The 18,058-nt window shown below is 50.1% G+C and overlaps 1 protein-coding gene across 3 annotated transcripts in view; it reads left to right on the top strand.

Moving 5' to 3' along the window:
• Positions 1-18,058, top strand: part of DNAI1 (dynein axonemal intermediate chain 1) — a 137,192-nt gene that overhangs the window by 103,948 nt on the left and 15,186 nt on the right. For 2 of the 3 annotated variants that reach the window (XM_068667934.1, XM_068667935.1), the window contains exon 19: positions 8,490-8,675. In XM_068667934.1, coding sequence (XP_068524035.1) covers positions 8,490-8,675 — 186 coding nt within the window. Of the gene's footprint in view, positions 1-8,489; positions 8,676-18,058 lie in introns of those variants that run through there. The other variant, XM_068667936.1, reaches the window with a different exon arrangement.

Genomic DNA, 18,058 nt, shown 5'->3' on the forward strand with positions numbered 1-18,058 from the left:
GTGAGGTAGATGGACAGAGTCCCTGAGATTAATGCTGCTTTCCACTTACTGCAAGCCAGCCAGACTGCCCTCTCTTCTCTTCCCGCAGCCACCAGTCTCTGTGCCCTGGGATTTCTCTCCCACAGCAGCTTCTCTTAGTCCAGAAGACTGTTGTGTGTCTGTGCAGGGTCTGGGTCCTCACCTCTGTCCTGCCACAGCTCCCAGGCTTTCATAGGGTGTTCTGGTGGGCTCCAAACCTGAAGATGCGTCAGCCAGCTCAGGACGCTGCTGCTCACTGCCTTGTGTCCCATAGCAACTGAGTGGCAGGTGAGGTGATTTTTGTGAGCACAGTAGTTGGTTTCAGCGAAAAGTCAAACTGATGAATTTAAACCTTTGTCAGTGGTTTTGCATGGAACGTTTCTCACGCAGATGCTCCCAGGCCAAGTTTTCATTGCTAGAGCTATTACTCTGTCAGCTTATGAAATATAACATTTTAACAAAACCCACCTGCTGAGACTAACTATTTCATTCAGCCACACAGGAATCAACTTTGCCCTTTTCTGCTTGTATGAATGTGTGAACAAACGTGTGTGAACAAATGGCTTGGGCAGCATCTCCAAAGATTTCTTTGATTAACCTGTTTGACTTTGTGTAAAAACCTACTGGGAGCACTGAGCCCATCAGGAATATCTGAAAGAGTTTAGCAAACTGCTCCTAGATGCTTTTCTGTTCTTTGCAGCTCATATTAACTGGGAATGGCCCCTCATTTAGGTTTGAATTTGCAAGTGGGGGTGACTGGCATTAGGGCCACTGAGAACCCCCCAGTTGTCTGCTCCTTCCTCCCATACAGAGACAGCAGCTCCTGAACCTTGATGTTTATTGCTTGACATTTTATAACAACCTGAAATCTGTGCTGGTGCTTCTTAAATGCCAGTCTCCAAACCCTGACAGTTCAATACCTGCCTTATGAATAGCTTTGCTGGCTTGCTGCAGGACTGCAAGTGGCGGAGAGATGTGACTGCTTCCCCCTTCAGACTCTGTGCTGCCCCTGCTTGTGCCTCTGCCTGCCTTTGCATGGATCCTAGCATCCAGCACTGACACAGGGCATAGCCAGAACCCTGCCACCATGGGAAGAGATGGAGCCTGATGCTAGATGAAGAGGAGGTAGTTCCAGCCTGACACCAGGGGCTGGGCTTTGGGCAATGGTAGGAAGAGAGCCAGGGGACTGGCACAACTGGGATGTGTTCGTGTAGCAGAGCCCTGGCAGATTTGTCCCAGGAGCTGGTTGAAACAGCCTTGCAGTTCTTCACCATTCAGATATTTGATTTGGGCTGGTACAGCAGGGAAGTGCCAGGGGACAGAAGGAAAGACTTCTCATCCAGTCTCAAGATCACAACAAGGCAGGAGAGAGTAGGCAGCTTAAATGTGCTATCCAGAAAGACTCTGGGACAAGTAATTGAATGATCTATTCATAAGCACTGTCAGATCAAAGAACAGGCAGTCTAGTAAGGCTTTAGTAATGCCATATCACATAAAGCTGATCTAATACAGTTTTTGGAAGTAACAGGCCTGGTAGATCAGAGGAAGGAGACGTAATTCATCTGTACAGGGTGACTTCAGGAACGCTGCCGGCACAAGCCTGTAAGGAAACTACAAGGCAGGTGAGAAGGTGGAAGTGGCACAATGGAAATCGTTCTCAGTGGTGTGCAGCACTGCTAAGGATGCTTCAGGGACAGGGCTGGCACTGAAACTCAGCAGTAATTGTGGTGGGACTAAGTAGGGAGGACTTATAAGTGCTTTGGTGCCAGAACTGGAACTGTAAATGAGCTCGACAACCTCAGCAGCAATTTGCAATCAATGAGATGAAATTCGATAAAAACGCAAACCAAATGTGCAGTGTGAAATGAGCACTCACTGGGGAAGCAGCAGGACCATGAGGCAGGCAGGGGCCGGGGCTGACCGCACTGCTGTGCTCTCACTGCTGTGCTTCCGAGTCAAATCCTGGCAGATACTGGGGCAGTCACCCCATAAACACGAGCAGGGCTCAGGCTGGGATTTGGGTGCTGGTCTTTAAGGAGGGGTCATCCCTGGTGTCACAGAAGGGATTGCAGCATGGTGCAGGAGTGCTGGCTGCTCTTATCAGCCTAGCATCGCATGAGTTCAGTGCAGATTAGTTTCTCTGTTTGGCTTTCACCTTTCAGAAGTGATGTGAAAAGTAACAAATTAAATTTGGTATAAAACTGAAGAGCAAAAGGAGGCTTTGTGAGGAGGTGTGAGAAACATTAGCTCAGTTTGTGATTCATTCCAAAGCATGCTATTAATGTTAAAGAGAAAAAAAAATAAAAGAGTCATGGGCAACACAAGGAAATCATATTACACCAAACTGAAGTGCAGCCGGCTCTGGGGTAGCATGTATCAGCCATTTAGCACCAGATAACAGCTTTCGGGAGTGTGCAGGACCAAGACATGAAGAAGATTACCCTAATCACTGAGACTGCCGGAGCAGAGCTGGTTGGCAGGAAGTGGTGACTGACAGGAAAATTAGCTCAGATAAACAAGCACTTCCTTGTAAAACAATGTGACAAGGTTTTCTGTGGAGGTTAAATGGTCCTCAGCCTGTCTGAATGAATAACAGCTCTTCTGCATGCTGAGGCTTCGGTTTCTTACTGACTTGTGGGAGCGGAGTCAAATCAGCTGAGGCTGAGGCTGTTTTCCTACCATGTCAAATTGTGAGCGACCCAGTTCTTGGTGAATGAGGAAGAGCAGAGAGATGCAGCCCTGCAGTGAAGCCCTCCCCTCCACCCCCACGTTAAGCCAGGTGGCACAGCTCCTCTCTTCCCTGCTGTGTTGCACACTTCGGAGCAGCAGGCAGAGATGCTGCAGGGCTGAGGGATGCTCTTGGTCCTCTCCTGCACCCCAGGGCATGCAGCCACCGGGCTGAGCTCAAACTGTGGCTTTCCTGGACTCCTGCTCATCCTCCTGAGCTCAAAGCTACCTCTGAACATGCCTGTAACAGAGCTGGGGTCAGTCTGCTCCACTAGCATGAAAGTGCAGTGAGAACCCATGTGTCTGTAGGTCTGCCTGGTGCTGGCGTCAGGCAGCAGAGGATCAGCATTCCTGCATCATCCTTGCAGAAACAGGGAGGCAATGAAGGTTTTCAGAGCCAGGTCCCCTTTCCTTCTGCAGAACCCCTGCCTGCCCCATGTGTTGGATGTCTTACAGCCCATTCAAATTGCACATGTGACTTGAAGATGTCCTCCTAAAGAAAATTAACTGGAGTGGAGCTGCTTCCCAGACTGACCTGGCTGCAGTGGGACTGTAGCAATGGCATGAAGTAAGTCCTCCAGCACATGGCAGCTTGGCCTCGATGCAAGCTGGGGCTGCCCTGCCTGCCCGGTGCCTTCAGGATGCACCGGTGCTAGACAAGGGTTGGGGGTGACCTGAGAACTTGTTAAATATATGTACTATTTGAGAATTTGAAACAAATCATCTGTGGAGTTTGCTAATGGATGAGGTATCATGATTCAGTCAAGAAAATGAGGGGAATCCATCACACAGACAGCGAAAGCCAAGCAAAGAAGGAGATGTCAGCTGGTAAAGGGCAGAACGATATTAAATCACCCCTCACCTTTTGCTCTTGCACTGATTTTATTCTTTGTTGCCAAGTTACCAGGTACATCTGCTTTGTTCTTGCACACATCCATATATTTCCCCCAGCCTTGGTTCTGGTTGCTGCCAGGTTGTTTTTGAGCATGGGGGCATTGTCCAGACCCGTGCTGGGGGATGCAGGCTTGTAAACCCAGGAGGAAAGGACAGCAAAGGCTGCATCCACGGCAGACCCAGCTTGTGTTCGAGGCATGCAGTAGAAGCAGATTGGGTCCAGGTAGCTCTTGGGTTCTCATCCTCATGGTCCACAAATGTCAGCTTGTTTCTTCTGCTGGCAGAGAGCTTGGTTGCTTTTGTGTGGTGCTGCTTGGAGTGTGCAGCTCGCCCCTGGGTCCACAGACATTTCCTTCCCTGCTGCTGTGCTGCAGGACAGGGGGGACAGCAGAGCACAAGGGCAGAGGTCTCCAAGTCTCCTTGGAGCTGCTGGCAGCTGCTGTCAGACAAGAGCTTGGGATGGCTTTCAGGCTGAAAATGCAGCTCGCAGAGCAGGCGGGGAGAAGTGAAGTGTTCGAAACACTGAACACAGTTTAATGCTGGAGATACATTAATAGCCTTGAATTTGCACTGTGCCAAGCTTACAGAGTGGCCATGAGGAGCCTCACTGGGGAGTCTCTGGAGGTGGGATGTATTTGCATGACTCTGGATGCAGCTGAGCTGAATTTCTCCTCCAGCTGTTTGAGAGTTGGGCATCAAAGCTGCTCATTTGTGTCAAATATTTTCTGCATCTGTAGCACAGCAGTTACAGCCATTATCGCCAGTACCATGGAGGCTCTGTTGTTACCCTGGTGGTAATTTAAAAATGTTCTCATTGAATAAAAAGCATCTGACAGAGGCTGCTGGATCCACCTGATCCCATCTCACAGATAACTGGGCATCTGCTTAACTTCAGTGATCACCTTTGGGGGCTGCTGGCTTATCAGAGTTATTGTCTTTCCTTCAAGGAGAAGTTTGCTTTGAACATCTGCCTGGCATCAGACTGTCTGGCACTTTGGGGATGGGACTCCAGGTTGCCTTTGGTGGTTGTTGCCTGAAAAGCCCTTTCCCACTATTTCAATGCCTAGCAGAACGAATGAAGGTGTCAGCCGTGGTCTGCAGACCCTGAGGGTCTCTGGCTTGCTTCTGCAGGATCTGCAGGAGGTGTCAGAGAAAAGCAGCTTTATTGTCAGGAGGCTCCAGCTGCCTCTGGGGACATGCAGCACAGAGGAAACACAAGGGCTGCAAATCAGGGGTTTGAAACCCCCACACTGGATTTTCTAAGCTGTTCCTGGATAAGTGCAGGGAGCCCATCACTGGTTTGTAATCACTAACAAGGATACGTTTTTGGGGTGCTTTTTGTTCCTACGCAGTGATCAGGACCATTAAAACCCAAGCTGCTGTCCCAGCACAGGGCACTGCGCTGGCACGTTGTTATGTGCTGTCTTCTCATCAAAGTTACACGTTCTGCTTCTGGGACCATGAGCAAATTGCTGTGTTTCCCATGGACTCGTTGAACTGTGAAGTGTCACATGCTGTTAAGCATCGCTGCCTTCCTGCGTTGCTGGAGATACAAGCCTGGGTGATGCCGTGGTACTGAGCGATGAACGGGGGGCCAGATGGGTAGAAGCATCTGCCCTGCGAGCTGTAGGAGTCCACGATGATGCGACACGCTGTGTGTAAGTGATTATGTAAATACACTTGTCTGCCACATGTGGAAATTACACAAACATCAGCCCTCATCAGAAAAGCCAATTGGCACCAGCTGCCTGATGGCATCTGGGTGGCTGCTCTCATCCCCATGAGTCTGATGCTCAGACCATGTCATGCTCAGGGCCAGGTGGCACTTTTTGGGGTCAGGTACCCAGGGAGGGCTCATCCTGTGAGCCCTGCGGGCTGTCTTTGCAGTAAGTGGTGATCTGTAGTCTGGGGGGGGTGAAGGCCACGGGAGTGGTGGGATGGAGAGAAGCTGTGTGCTGCTGGCAAATCTCTGAGATGGGAAATCCAACTGGAGCCTGATGCATATTCCTTAATCCCACGACCTGAGCCAGCTGGGCAGCTTCTGGGCCTAGGGCCCTCAAGGAGAGCTGCAGGATTTCAGTCTCCTGTTCTTAGGGCAGAAAGTCCCACCCCAAACCCCAGGCAGATCTGCAGATGGTGCCAGTCAGCCCTTTGCAGCACCATGAGGCTGCTTCAAGTCTTGTGCAAAGCCCCGTGCCTGTTTTAGGATGCTCCCAAAGCACAGTGTTGGTCTGACCCCATTTTTCCCTCCCCTGAGAGGGCCTTTAAGCTCTAAATCAAAGCCTCTGAAGTCCTTCCTAACACCCATGGCCCACCCCTCCATCTGGAGCGCCTGCCAGCTGATATGAGGCTGTTGTTTCCAGCTGGAGAACTGGAATAAATTGTTCTTTTCCATGAATCCCTTGGCAAAAGAAAACAAGCCTATTTGTTTAGAAGCTCATAAAAGAGGAGCTTTATAGTAGGAACATTCATAAACTTGTTTGCTTTTGACCTTCTCCACACTGCTGATGGTTTCGAGTTCTTGTCCCAGGCATTCTGCTTGTCTGGGCTGTCAGTGGCATTTCTGAAAAACAGCCTCGCCCCGAGTAATTTGCATTGCTCAGCACCCCCCAGCTGAGCCTTCAGACAATGCCATCTCTGCTACGCTGCAGTGCTGGCTGTGGTGTGCAGGTGTGAGACACCGACAGCCTTGTAAAGCAGCAGTGCAGACCTTGCTGCTGAAACAAAACCCGGCCGCTGGCTCCATGCTGCCTTTGTTTTTCTGGATTAATCAATGCTACTCAAGCAAGGGGTGTTTCCTGGGCTTTCAGGTTACTTAGCATTGAGCTTGTGCCATTGTGGGGAGAGGTGAATCACGTCCTTAAATTAATAAAGATGTGTTCTGTGAAGGCAAGCAATTAAGCCTTCAGTAAGTGTGGGTCATGGGGGACTGATGTGCTTAAAAGAGAGCTTGTTCCTTTTTGGAGACAGTAAGACAGCAGGCATAAATACAAGGCAGGACAGAAACCCTTCTTTATGTCTAGAGGAAGGAAATTGAGATTACTTTGGCTGGAGTGTGGGAGCTCAAGTTTCAGGTTGAGATTCAGAATTTAGCTCTGGCATCTGATATTTTGAGTGGATCAGTCTGAGGTCTTTTTTCCAGCTATTCTTTTGATGACAGGGCACAGGGAAGGGCTCTCCAAACTGCAGATCCTTATCTGTGGCTGATGCTCTGGGTTCCCTTCTGGAATTACAGACTAGTGGATTTCTCTAAAACACGTCTGAGAACACTCTCCACTTCCCAAGCTCCTCCGTGTCTGGAAAAGTCTTATTTTACTCCAGCATCAAGGGACTTTTCCTCATCTTGTCTTCTGCACCTGAAAGACCTTTGCTTGATTCCACAGCCCAGCCCAAGTATATCACAAATGGCTATGAAGACACAGCAACACCTGAGACTGCCCAGTACCTGTGCTCTTGCAGCTTGCCCAGCTCTTTGCAGTACACGGATTCAGATAAATTCACCACCTTGGTGTGTGATGAGAAAGCACATGTAGTGATTTGATACAGAACCTTTCACGCTCTTTGGAATAAGCTTTTATAGTGTACTGCTGTTGGATTTCAGATAATTCCTAGATTCAAATTGTGGGCATGGCCACAACATTGAAATAATACATCTCATCTGGCTCCTAAGTGCTGGTAAACAAGATACAGCTGGCAAGAGATACGAAAGTAATTCAGTCCTTATTTCCCCCATATTCCCACTGTACTTGTTAGCATAAAATAATCCCTTCTTTAGCTTTTCTGAAGACAAAAATGGGAAAAGAAGCGTAAAGCTGAAGGTGTGCATGATGGATTCAAGGCGGGAGACCAGCATGCTGTAGAGTGCTCACTTCAGCACCAGGGAAGAGAGGAGCGTCGTGTTTTATTAGCCTTTGCAGGCTGTAGCGATGACAGGAGCTAATTGCAATTATTGGGAGACAATGTTAGGTTAACACATTCTCTGGAGTGACTTCCACTCTTCCCACCGGAGTCGCGGCACAACGTGCATTACCATGTAGTTAGCGATGTGGCAGGTCCGTGTCACTGATGATTAGTGCCGTAGGTCTGAGGTCTGTGCCACTGGGAATCTGACTTGAGCAAGGCTTCGGGTCTGCCCCCCTCCATCCTTGCCTCTCCTACTTGGCCAACATTTACCTGTCAGTAAAAAAGTGTCTGTTTTGGCACAGCATCCGCAGCACCTGGACCAGAGAGGATGGACAGCACCAAACTGGTCTGTGCTGTGTGTTCGCCTGTACTTCCCTTGCTTTACTACAGGGTACATCCCTAATTGTACTGTCCATGTTCCCATAATTTCCCTATTAATTGCTGATTTGATCCTTTAATGTTATTATTAAGCTGGAGATGTTAGAAAGCTCTGCGATAAAGGGTAATCGGTACTTCTGACAGCGTTTCCCACTCGGAGCATCAATCTGTGTTAGACTGTGTTTTAACACCTGCTTGTCTCATTACTGGCAACACTGGGGAGGGGGATTAAGACCTGTGGGGTTAGCAATGCCAGCTCTGAGCCTTCTCCAGTCCACATCAGCTGGAGCTTTGCAACACTCTTGGGAAGAGCTTACACCCACATCAGGGAACTGGTCCTCACTCCGTGAGTCCCTGCAGGAGGGGGACAGTCCCTCAAAAGCAGCAGGCAGCTTCTGCACATCACTTACTTAAAAGAGGACAAAGCCTCTGAAGGCAGATGGTAATTGTGTGCTGAAGCTGCCTTTGCTTGAGACCTTTTCTCTCTGTGATTTCTCCAGGCATCATTCTGCTGAGGGATGTTCTTGCCTGATTAACCCCTTTGTGTTCTTTGCCTTTTTGTTTTCCAGGCCCATGTGTTTGATCTGAGCATTAATAAGTATGAAGCTCTATGCACCCAGATAGTGGTGGCCAAGAAGAAAAATAAAATAACCCATATCCAGTTTAACCCCGTGTACCCTGTTGTCATCATCGGAGATGAGAGAGGCCACATCACCTGCTTGAAGCTCTCTCCCAATCTGCGCAAGATGCCCAAGGTAAGGACCACTGATGCACCAAACTTCATCAGGTTTCTTCATGCCTCTACACTGTCCCCTCTCCTCTGTGCAAGGAGGTTGGTAAAGCTGTTCTTACAAGGTGTTTAAGACCCCAAGCCTTTGGAGCAGGATGCCTGGGATGTCAGATCCATGCCTCTGTTCCCATCAGACTAAGAAGGCTCAGTTAGCTCCTGGGCAGGAGCAGGGAGCGGTGAGAAGGAGGTTTGCTCTCTGTGGGATTATTACAGGTGAGAAAGTGCTTTCTTGCAGTGCTCCAGGCAAACCCACAAACTCTGCAGAGGTTCATACGTTTCCCAAAGCTCACATCTTTTCTGAACTGTGGGTTTTATTCACAAAACTCCTTGAAACTGAGTAAAGGTGATTTGAACTCCTTCCCAAGTCCTCCCATAGAGCCCATGCTGTCTGTCTGCTTGTAATTCTGGATCATCAGAGCCTGCGCCCTGACCATTGTGTCACTGCGTCCTGTAAACGAGCACATACTACCTTAAATCAGCAAGGAGACTTGAGATGCTTTTCTCAAGTGACAGCAATGAGATGCAGATGCCTCTGTGAGTTGGTGAAGCCTCCTTTCCCACCCAGCCATGAGTGCCAGTCTTGCAGGATGCTGAACCTCTCCCACATGGTTACTTTACTAGACTTTATGGGCTTCATCCAGACAGGAGCTGTATTGTTGTAAACACTGCATCATTTCTGAGCCCAAGTAATTCTCACAACCAGTTGTCCCTTGTTTAATGGAGCTTTTCGAGTTTCAGGCTTTTTAGAATTGAACCCAGAAAGCAATATCTCATGGTGATCATTTTTTATTTATATATCCCCAAAGGTTTTATATACTCTACCAGCCTACTGCATTAAGCAAGGTCTTTGGCAGGAAACTAATCACCCTGGTGTCAGTCCAGAGTGTTCTGACTGATTTTAAAAACATCCCTTCCGATGGACACCACTGGAAGTGCAAATCTTCCTGTGCTGAGAGAGCACAGAAAACAAAGCCATGTGTTAGGGGGTGCAGGAGCTGTGGAGGATAGTGTCTCATAATATTCATGCTTTTAGATTTCCATCAAAACCACAACCGAGGTGTCAGGGCTGCTTTCAGCCTGACTCAGGACAAGTTTCCTAGTTGATTTACAAGTCCTGTCACTGGTCCTGGTTTCACAAGGGTTCACCAGTGGAGATGGGTCGCACACAGAAATGTGTCTGCTCTCCTCCACACACCCAGCAATGCTCTGCCGTGGCTCAGGATGAATTTGGATGTCTCCCTCCACTCCTGGTGGCCAGCAGCAGCCCTCCACACAGGTGCGAATGCTGCGGTCTCTTAAGATTCTTCCCCTTTGCAAACTTTCTGGAAGGGAAATTGCATGTTCTTGACAAAGCAGTTTAAGCTGAGTTCAGGAGCAGCACAATCACCTGCTGCTGACCCTAAAGCAATAGGTACCATATCCCAGGCAATGTATAAATGGGATGGAAATGGACTCTGCTGCTCTGATGTTATTAAGCTATCTGTCTTCCACTTGCTTGGTTAGGCTTGCAGGGGCATTAAACCCTGAATTAAATGTTTCCTCTACATGTGGAGAAAGAGAAGGGATGTTCGGGCGGTGTGTGCAGGTCCTCAGGATACAGCCAGCTCTTCTCCCAGCCAGTTCCTCAGTTTTCTGTGCTGTGAGCTGGGCACATCTTTGTGGTCAACGTGGCATCTGCCGCGCCAAATGATGGTGACCAGGGCCCTGCAGCTGCTCAGCAGCTGTCAGAGGGTGTTTTAAAAGAGGGGGGTCAAGCCTTGGCAGAACAGGCAGCACCATCCGCTGCACCCTCCTGTCCACCTCCTCGCTGTGCCAGCACCAACCTCCATGTCCTTAGCTGCAAACCTCCAGCTGTACTTGCACGAGTACCACCTCGCTGTGGGGATCCAGATGCACTTTCAGGGTATTGATCCCAGCTCCTTTGAAGATCAAATCAGCGCGCTCTTTAAGCCCTTACCCTGTGCAGTCTGCTTTCCTCTGTAAAATGTCTTAACTTCTCCCTCTTTCCTGCGAGTCCCCAGGGCCGAGTTAACAGGAGCAGAATATCTGTATGTTTTTAAGAGTGCAGAGGGTCCTTGCATCCTGGTTGTCTCCTTGCACATAGAGAAACCAGTGTGTGTCTGGGTCAATACCCGGGTACCCCCATCTGGCCTCTCCAGCACTTGATCCCTGCAGAGCCCTGGGGGGAAACCTGCCTGAAACCCAGGAGGAGAAGCCATGGATGGTGCTTATGGAAGCTGTGACCTTTGCATCAAACAAAGCATCTGCTAGCTCAGCTGCCCAGTCTTGTTTTCTTGAGGCCTGGCAGAGCTCAGCGTGCCAATGGGATAGGGCAGCCATGGGCTCATCCAGGTCCCACAGCCTCTCTGTTTCACACCAGTGTCACAGGGGTTTGCCTATGAAGCTTCTCTGCCAGCTTCCCACACAGCTGGGACAGCTGCTTTTGACAGGTATGACTAGCAGACTAATCACCCTTTCTAGAGAGAGCTCTTAATAGCCACATGTCATTCCCAATCCTCTTTCTTCCCCTAAAAATAGACGTGGTGCTGTCTGCTCCATGTTCTGCAGATTCCTTGGCTGCTGCTGGGCTTCCAGGATAGGGCTCACAGAGGGAGACGGAGCTAATTTCATCCCAGTGGGATTTCAGCAGCTCTGAATTTATTCTGGTTTGCCTGTTAGTTAAGGCTGGTGGGGTGGATTAGTGGGAATCGGGAGGATCAGCACTCCCGGGTTCTCATCAGACCTTGGTTCATTCCTCTGTTCATGTCCTTGAGATGTAAGGGGAGGTTCAAAACCTGTGAAAATAATTCTCAGGGCTGATCTGCAGCTTAATTAGTTCATGTTTGTAAAACACTTTGGAATCTTTAAGGACTGTTATTTAATAGTCCAAGTTTTGCTGTCAGCAGCGGTACCACAGCCCTGTTTATGAGCACTTGGCAGAAATAAACCAACAGGGGAACTCTTTGAGAGCACTCAGGTAGCATTTTCAGAAGTGACTTTTCACCAAGACAGAGAGCAGTGGCTTCAAAAAATGCCTGCAACTCCCTGTGAGTTTTGGCCTCCTGGAACATTTAGTGGCACACAGGGACAGGTGCCCGTGATGCTGAGAGGAAGCTGGGGACAGGCACTTGTGCTGGGGGCACATCTGTGCACACGCTGAGTCTGCTTGTGCCCAGCAGAGCAAGTGTCCTGGCATCCTCACCCTGGTGGTTTGGGGACAGGAGCCTTCCCTAGCCCCACAGGCTGAGTGAGGTCTCTGGGGATGAGGACTTCTCAGTGCCTTGAGGCAGAGAGCTGTATTTCCATGGGGTGTGAGCCCGGCAAAGGCTTTCTGTGCCTGTTGCTCTTGTCCCTAGATAGTGTGAGGCTCTGGGGAGTCCTCTGGGAATGCACCACACAACTGCTAAGCACCAGCTCCAAGAGCCTGGAGTTTGGGGTCAAAGAGGCTTGAACCCAAACCTTGTGGGACGAGGAGCCACAAAGCAGAGCAGAGCTTGCTGGAGGTGGGTTTGCAATCAAGCTGCCACCAGCACAGTCCCACACTTGGCATGCCAAGCACGCATCTCCCCAGGCACCCCCCCTGCTTGGGCAGAAGGCTCATGACAACAGATACTCTGCGTCGTGGAGAGTGCTGGTGAAGCTGGTTTGGATCCTTCTGCTGAGAGCTCAGGGGTGGAGCAGGAATTCTTGCAGTATTTTAAGAAGCTGCACTAAGAACAAGTGGCTCTCTGCTGTCATCCAGGCCACTTCTGGACTCCAAGTGCTCCTTAAATATTGCAGCAGTCATTAGGCAAGAATTGTTTAACTAATAAAATATTGTTCCTAATTTGTAACAACCTTGGTGGTTGAGTTCACCCGAGGGAAGCATTGCTGGAAGAAGAATCGGTTTGGGGCAGAGCTGTTTAATTAGTAAGCCTTTCGGGTTTCATTCCCGAAAAGAAATTAAAGCATTTTGTCATCACAGTCAGAAGAATGTAGTTGCTCGTGGGCCTTGGTTTGTTTTTTTTTTTTTTTTTAAAAAAAAAAAAAAAACACTGCTAAAATAGCCAGGCACAACCCATCAAGGCCAAAGGCAAAGAGGAGAGAATCAAAAAAATGTAAAGTGTTTTTAGATATGTTGGGAGAGCACAGCAGAGTGGGAGAAGACAAGAAGGCGGGTCAAGGAAAGGTTCAAATACAGCATTTGCTGAGGCTGAGGAAAATTTCTTGGACAGTACCCAGGCTTGTGGCTAGGGAGGCAGCCAGCCTCTTGGTCTGATGCTCATCTTGGATATTTATCTTGGATTATCTAGGATGATTAGCTAAGTCTCTGTTCCTGCTACTGGTTTCCACACCTCTGTCTCTGTCCCTCAGGGACAATCAGGTTGCTCCCAGACCGCAGATGCTGGCTGATGGGGTCAGGGCAGTGTGGGTGGGTGGGCAGGGAGCAGGGCTGCAGGGGAGCAGGGCAGACTGAGCCTTCCTGCCCACGTGCGTGTGCCATGAGCCTTGTCACACCAGCCAATATCCACGAGGAGAGTGTCTGAAATCTCTTCTTCAGCCCATCCCTACCAACACTGCCTCCACCGCTATCTGCTGGGGTCCCGGTAGCTGTTGGGGGATGAACTGGCTGGCACAGGGAGAGGAACACAAACTCCCTCCCTTCTGTCCTGGGATGTGCAACCCTGTGGGACTGCCTGTATTTACAGGAGCGAGTAATAGATTAGGTGCACCCTCCAAGGTCACATCAGTCCTGGACTGGCTTAGCACTCGGTTTAGCACTAGGGAAAGTACACTTTGTCCCCAGAGTTTTTCCTTCAGCAGCTCTGAAGCGCTGTCATTCTGTCTGAAAGAAGAGTGCTCACCTCCCCTTTCCAAATGGTTCAAGAGTCTTGTTCTTCTAGTGGTGTTATTCCCGGTCCTGCCGTTCTCATGCAAATGCTCCTCTGTCATTGGCATTCATGCAGCCGCCTCTGTGCAGCCTGAGTGACAGCAGGAGTTCCTCGTGTCTCTTCAGGGCTGGCTAATTGTGCAGTAGCCCAAGAGCACAGAGCTCAAGCAGTGCTGGAGGAATTCAGCACCGAGCACTGCTGTGCAGTTTGGCCCCCTGGTACGGGGGCACACACAAATAAGCTCGCATCTCATAAAAAACTGACCTGCAGCTTGATGGCTTTGCTTCCTCTGAGGTCTGTAAATGCTTTTTGATTTCCTTTCAGTTCATCCTCTGTTATTTAGGCTAGTCGCTGATAGCTGCTCTCTGTACTGCTAGGGGAAGAGCTGAGCACTGCAAGGTGGATCCAGGGACTTGCAAAACCCTACTTCAGCCCTTTCACAGCTTTCCGTGTTGCCTGCATGGGTCATTTAAGGACAGATGGTTTTGGCAACAAGGCACAACATCTCACAGATTGAGTAGGTACCAGTCTGCTTTGGGTCTGGAGCTTGCTTCCATAAAACCCCCATCTTCTGGGGGCTCAGTCTCCCAGGGTGCTACAGGGATGCCCCAGGTCTCTGGCACCCTGCAGGCTGTGAGGGACTGGGGTGCTGTGGCCACGAGCTACACGTGCACTGTCCGTGGGGGAGGGTCAGGACTCTCCATAAGAAAGCTGTGGCAGTCCCCTTGGGGAATGCATGCTGGCCCCAGCACACTCTGAGGTCAGCAAGAGTCTTGCACACTGCTTGTGTGCAACTTCTCACAGCGTGAGCAACGCCGTTTGTGTCCTGTGGCCATTTTGCTACACAAACCTGTGACTCACAACTCGAAGTCCACAGAATCAAAAGCCTTTGGATATATATCTGTCTGGAGACCCTGCACATATCCACTTCGCACAGGAGAGTGGCTGTGTGGCACAAATCCAGCTGTCTGGGAGTGTTACATCACAGGTAAAAAGAGTTCTGGATCTTGGACAGACACATCACAACCTCAGACACCAGCACTGCCTGGAGAGCTAGCCCAAACAAGCCAGCAGAGTGGACCTAAGGGGCTTGAATCTTCTGTTTTTAAACCATTTTTCTTTATTTTCAGTGAAATAACTCTTGGCTCGCATCAAAGTATGTGAAAGGAGGTAAGAGCTCTGTGTAGCAGCAGGATTGCTGAACCCCAAGGTCAAAGAGATGGGGGGTCCTCTTCTTTTTGCTGCTCATGGCCATGCATCTCCAACCTTAATTTTGTTGTGTAATGTCACTTACTGTGACCTCCCTCTTTGGCAGCTGGGGGAGAGAGGAGAGACATCAGCGTATTTACAGGTTATTTTAAGCTGAAGTCAATTCTCAGTGCTCAGGATGAAGCGTGTTTAGTATGTGAAATGGAAACACTGGCAATTGGAGCAAGAAAATGTCCCGTTTTAAGAAAATTCAATAGTACTTCTGAATTATTTCTAAAGTGCAAGTCTCATCCTGTGAGATGCTGAAGTGCTGCCTGGGGGATACTGCACATTGGCTGGGACTGGCTTTGACTTACTAGTTCCTCCTTTGAAGATCTGTATAACAAAAAGGTTGCCCGTGTTTGAAAGTGATGTAAGGCTGCTTCTTATTGCAATGCCAGGAGTTTGGAGAGAGGCTGGGGAAAGAGCTTGGGGGATTTTTTTTTTGTGATCAATAACAATCAAGTCACTGAACTAAACGTTCCTCTCCTGAAATAAATCTGGTATCTTTCCTCTGCGTTTGCTATTTTCTGGATATAGCTGAAATCTGAATTTGGCCAAGCAAAATGGTTTCGGTGGTGCCTTATTTTACTCCTTCCCTTGCATTTTTCTGCGGTGGCAGAGTTATGTTGCTAGAAGAACTGCTTTGTGTGAAGGCTTTCCATCCTCTCCCTCCTGGACAGATTATGTCTGTACTTGGTGCCCACCACCCCCTCGCAGCCTGGGCTTTGCTCCTCCACAGCCCAAGGCGCACATCGCTCCCTGCCCTGGGAAATGCCTGAGACAAGAGAACGAGGAGCCCTGATTGACATCTTCAAAGGGATTTTTGGGGAGATCTGTGATTGCCTGAATGTGCCTGCTCAGCTTCCACAGCTCCTCAGAGCCTCTGCTTTCTCCCACACCTTGCAGAAAGCTGTTTGGCACCGAGGAGTGGGCACAGCATAGTGCTATGGCAGCCCCTCAGGCTGCTTGGCTCGCCTTTCCTCCACGTTTCTTTCTTTAGCTCTCCTCTGCGGGTTCCTTTCCGTGCACATGATTTAAATTTTCTCCAGAAAATCGGGGGATCCTTAGAAATCACCACTTCTTTATGTGAATGACAGCCCCTGAACAAAGGCAGGGCGAGCTCATGCCAGCTGGAGCCCCGTGGGAACGCGCTGCTCTCAAAGCGTGCCCTCGGCAGTGCCAGCGAGGGAGGTTTTTGGGGATGCTCTGATTCTCCCAGTCATAGCTGGGTCTGAGAGCAGGCCAGCCAGCCTGCAGCCTCTCCTGCTGAGGCTTTTGGTGCTTGGTCCCCTGCAGTGACTGATTACAGCTGCCTGCTGACAGGAGCAGCGGGGACGCTTGTCCTGCAGGTCGTCTGAGGGTGATTTGCTCTTTCTCCAGAGATCCCTGAGCAATTTCTGAGCGCTGGCTGTGCCGCAGGGATGTGGAGGAGGAAAGCTTGTGAGCTCAGCCCCTGAGCTGCAGGGTGCATTTGAAGGGCAAAGCGATGGCTTTTCATGAGGACGTGGTGCAAAGGCCTGGGAGACCTGGTCCTGGACCTGGCCTCTCTGTCTCCTAGGATGAGATGTATCTCCTCTCCATTTTGAAGAGGGATGGGGACAGTCATCCCCCCAGGAGCCAGGCTGTCCGAGCAGGAAGTATCCACAATCACCATGGATCTGCCTCCCTGCAGCCTCTCTTCTCCATGCATCCCTCCTGCTGAGTGCATCTGGGACACGTCTGATGCACTCATACCTCAGAAGAGGAGCTGGTGTTGGGGTGTGCTGATGGAGAACCCCTGTTCCACCAGGGCCTAGCAGCTGGGGATGTGTCCTGCCTCCCTGTGATGTCCGTCACAGGAGGACAGTTGGGTGAAGGGACAGGCAGGGAGGAGCTGGCATCCCTTGGGTGTTCCGGCTACCAAAGCATAAATAATCCTGGGATGCAGGTGAGCAGGTCCCTGTTGGCTCTGCATTTCCACAGCTCTGCATTTCCACAGGGGTTGATTTGGCCTGTTTGTACTGGTCATGCAGATTAGGTGGAAAAATGTAACTCATTCTTTCCAGCTTATGGCTGTGTGGTGTCCTGAGCACCTGAGGATGCACTCAGCAGGGACAGCAAATGGGACACCGGCCTTTATTTGCAAGACCTGGCCCAGTCCTGTTTTTGCTTTGCTCCACAGCAATGCCCAAGGCAAGTGCAAAGCTCAGAGAGAGAGAGGGCTTTTACTCTTCTCCAAGCTCTTCAGCTTTTCATTGCTTGTGATATTGCATACCTTGTCCCTGGGCATCGTCTGGGCCTCCTGGGACAGCGTCCTTCCCTGCAGAGCCAGCCCAGTGGCATCTGCTGCAGTGACAAAGGCAGGAAATTTGACTCGACATGGAGTGGGAAGGGATGTGGCTACAAGGACCAGCCTGGTGTATCCCTGTAACTCCTCTCAAGCTGCTGCCAGAGCCCACCACGCTCTTCCTCAAGCAGCCTGCCTGGGTTGAAAAGAGCTGAGGCTGCCAGCGGAGACACAGAGGGCAGCTCTCTCCTGGCTGAGTGTGACTGTACGGCTGTAAAACACCCCAAACGCGTGGCTCTAAGATGCCCCTTGCTTGTGGATTTTATTTGCATGTTTCCTGAAGATTTACAGACCTCTGTGCCCTGCTGAACCTCTGGGACCCCGATAACAACCGTAGCACTGAGTTTATCAGCCAGCTCTGCTCCCAGCCCCTGCCAAGCCTCTCCCCAGCACGTGCTCGTGCCATCTACCAGCTCCCTGTGAAAGAAAAGAAAAGGAGACACCTGCGCCGCCAGGCAGGCCAAATAATGGCCCTTGCTCAAATTAATTTGATGGGCTCAATGGGGAATTGTTTAAATGAGAGAAGAGAAGAAATCGCAGATGAATAAAATGTCTCGCTGCTCACGGTGATGGAGCTGACGCAAAAGGATTATTTTTATCTCGTGGAGAAAAGGAAGAGAAGAGCTTTGCAAAGCCAAGAAGAGGGGCTGCCTCGCAGCCCTGCTGGCTGTGGGAGCTGCAGTCACAGCAGCTCCAAGGCTCTCCCCGAGGGGAGATGTTACCCTCACATTCATCCACTGTTCGTGGGATGCCATGTGCCGACTGTGCGGGGCCGTCTTAGGGCAAACTTCCCCTGTTGTCTCCTACTCCCACCTCCTGCTTCTGATCCCACTGCTGCTGATGTGGGGAGAGCCTGAGCTCCTCACCCCCACGGGGTCCTGGTCAGCACAGAGACCTGTC

The sequence above is a fragment of the Anas acuta genome, chromosome Z (assembly GCF_963932015.1).
Source record: "Anas acuta chromosome Z, bAnaAcu1.1, whole genome shotgun sequence".
Taxonomy (NCBI): domain Eukaryota; kingdom Metazoa; phylum Chordata; class Aves; order Anseriformes; family Anatidae; genus Anas; species Anas acuta.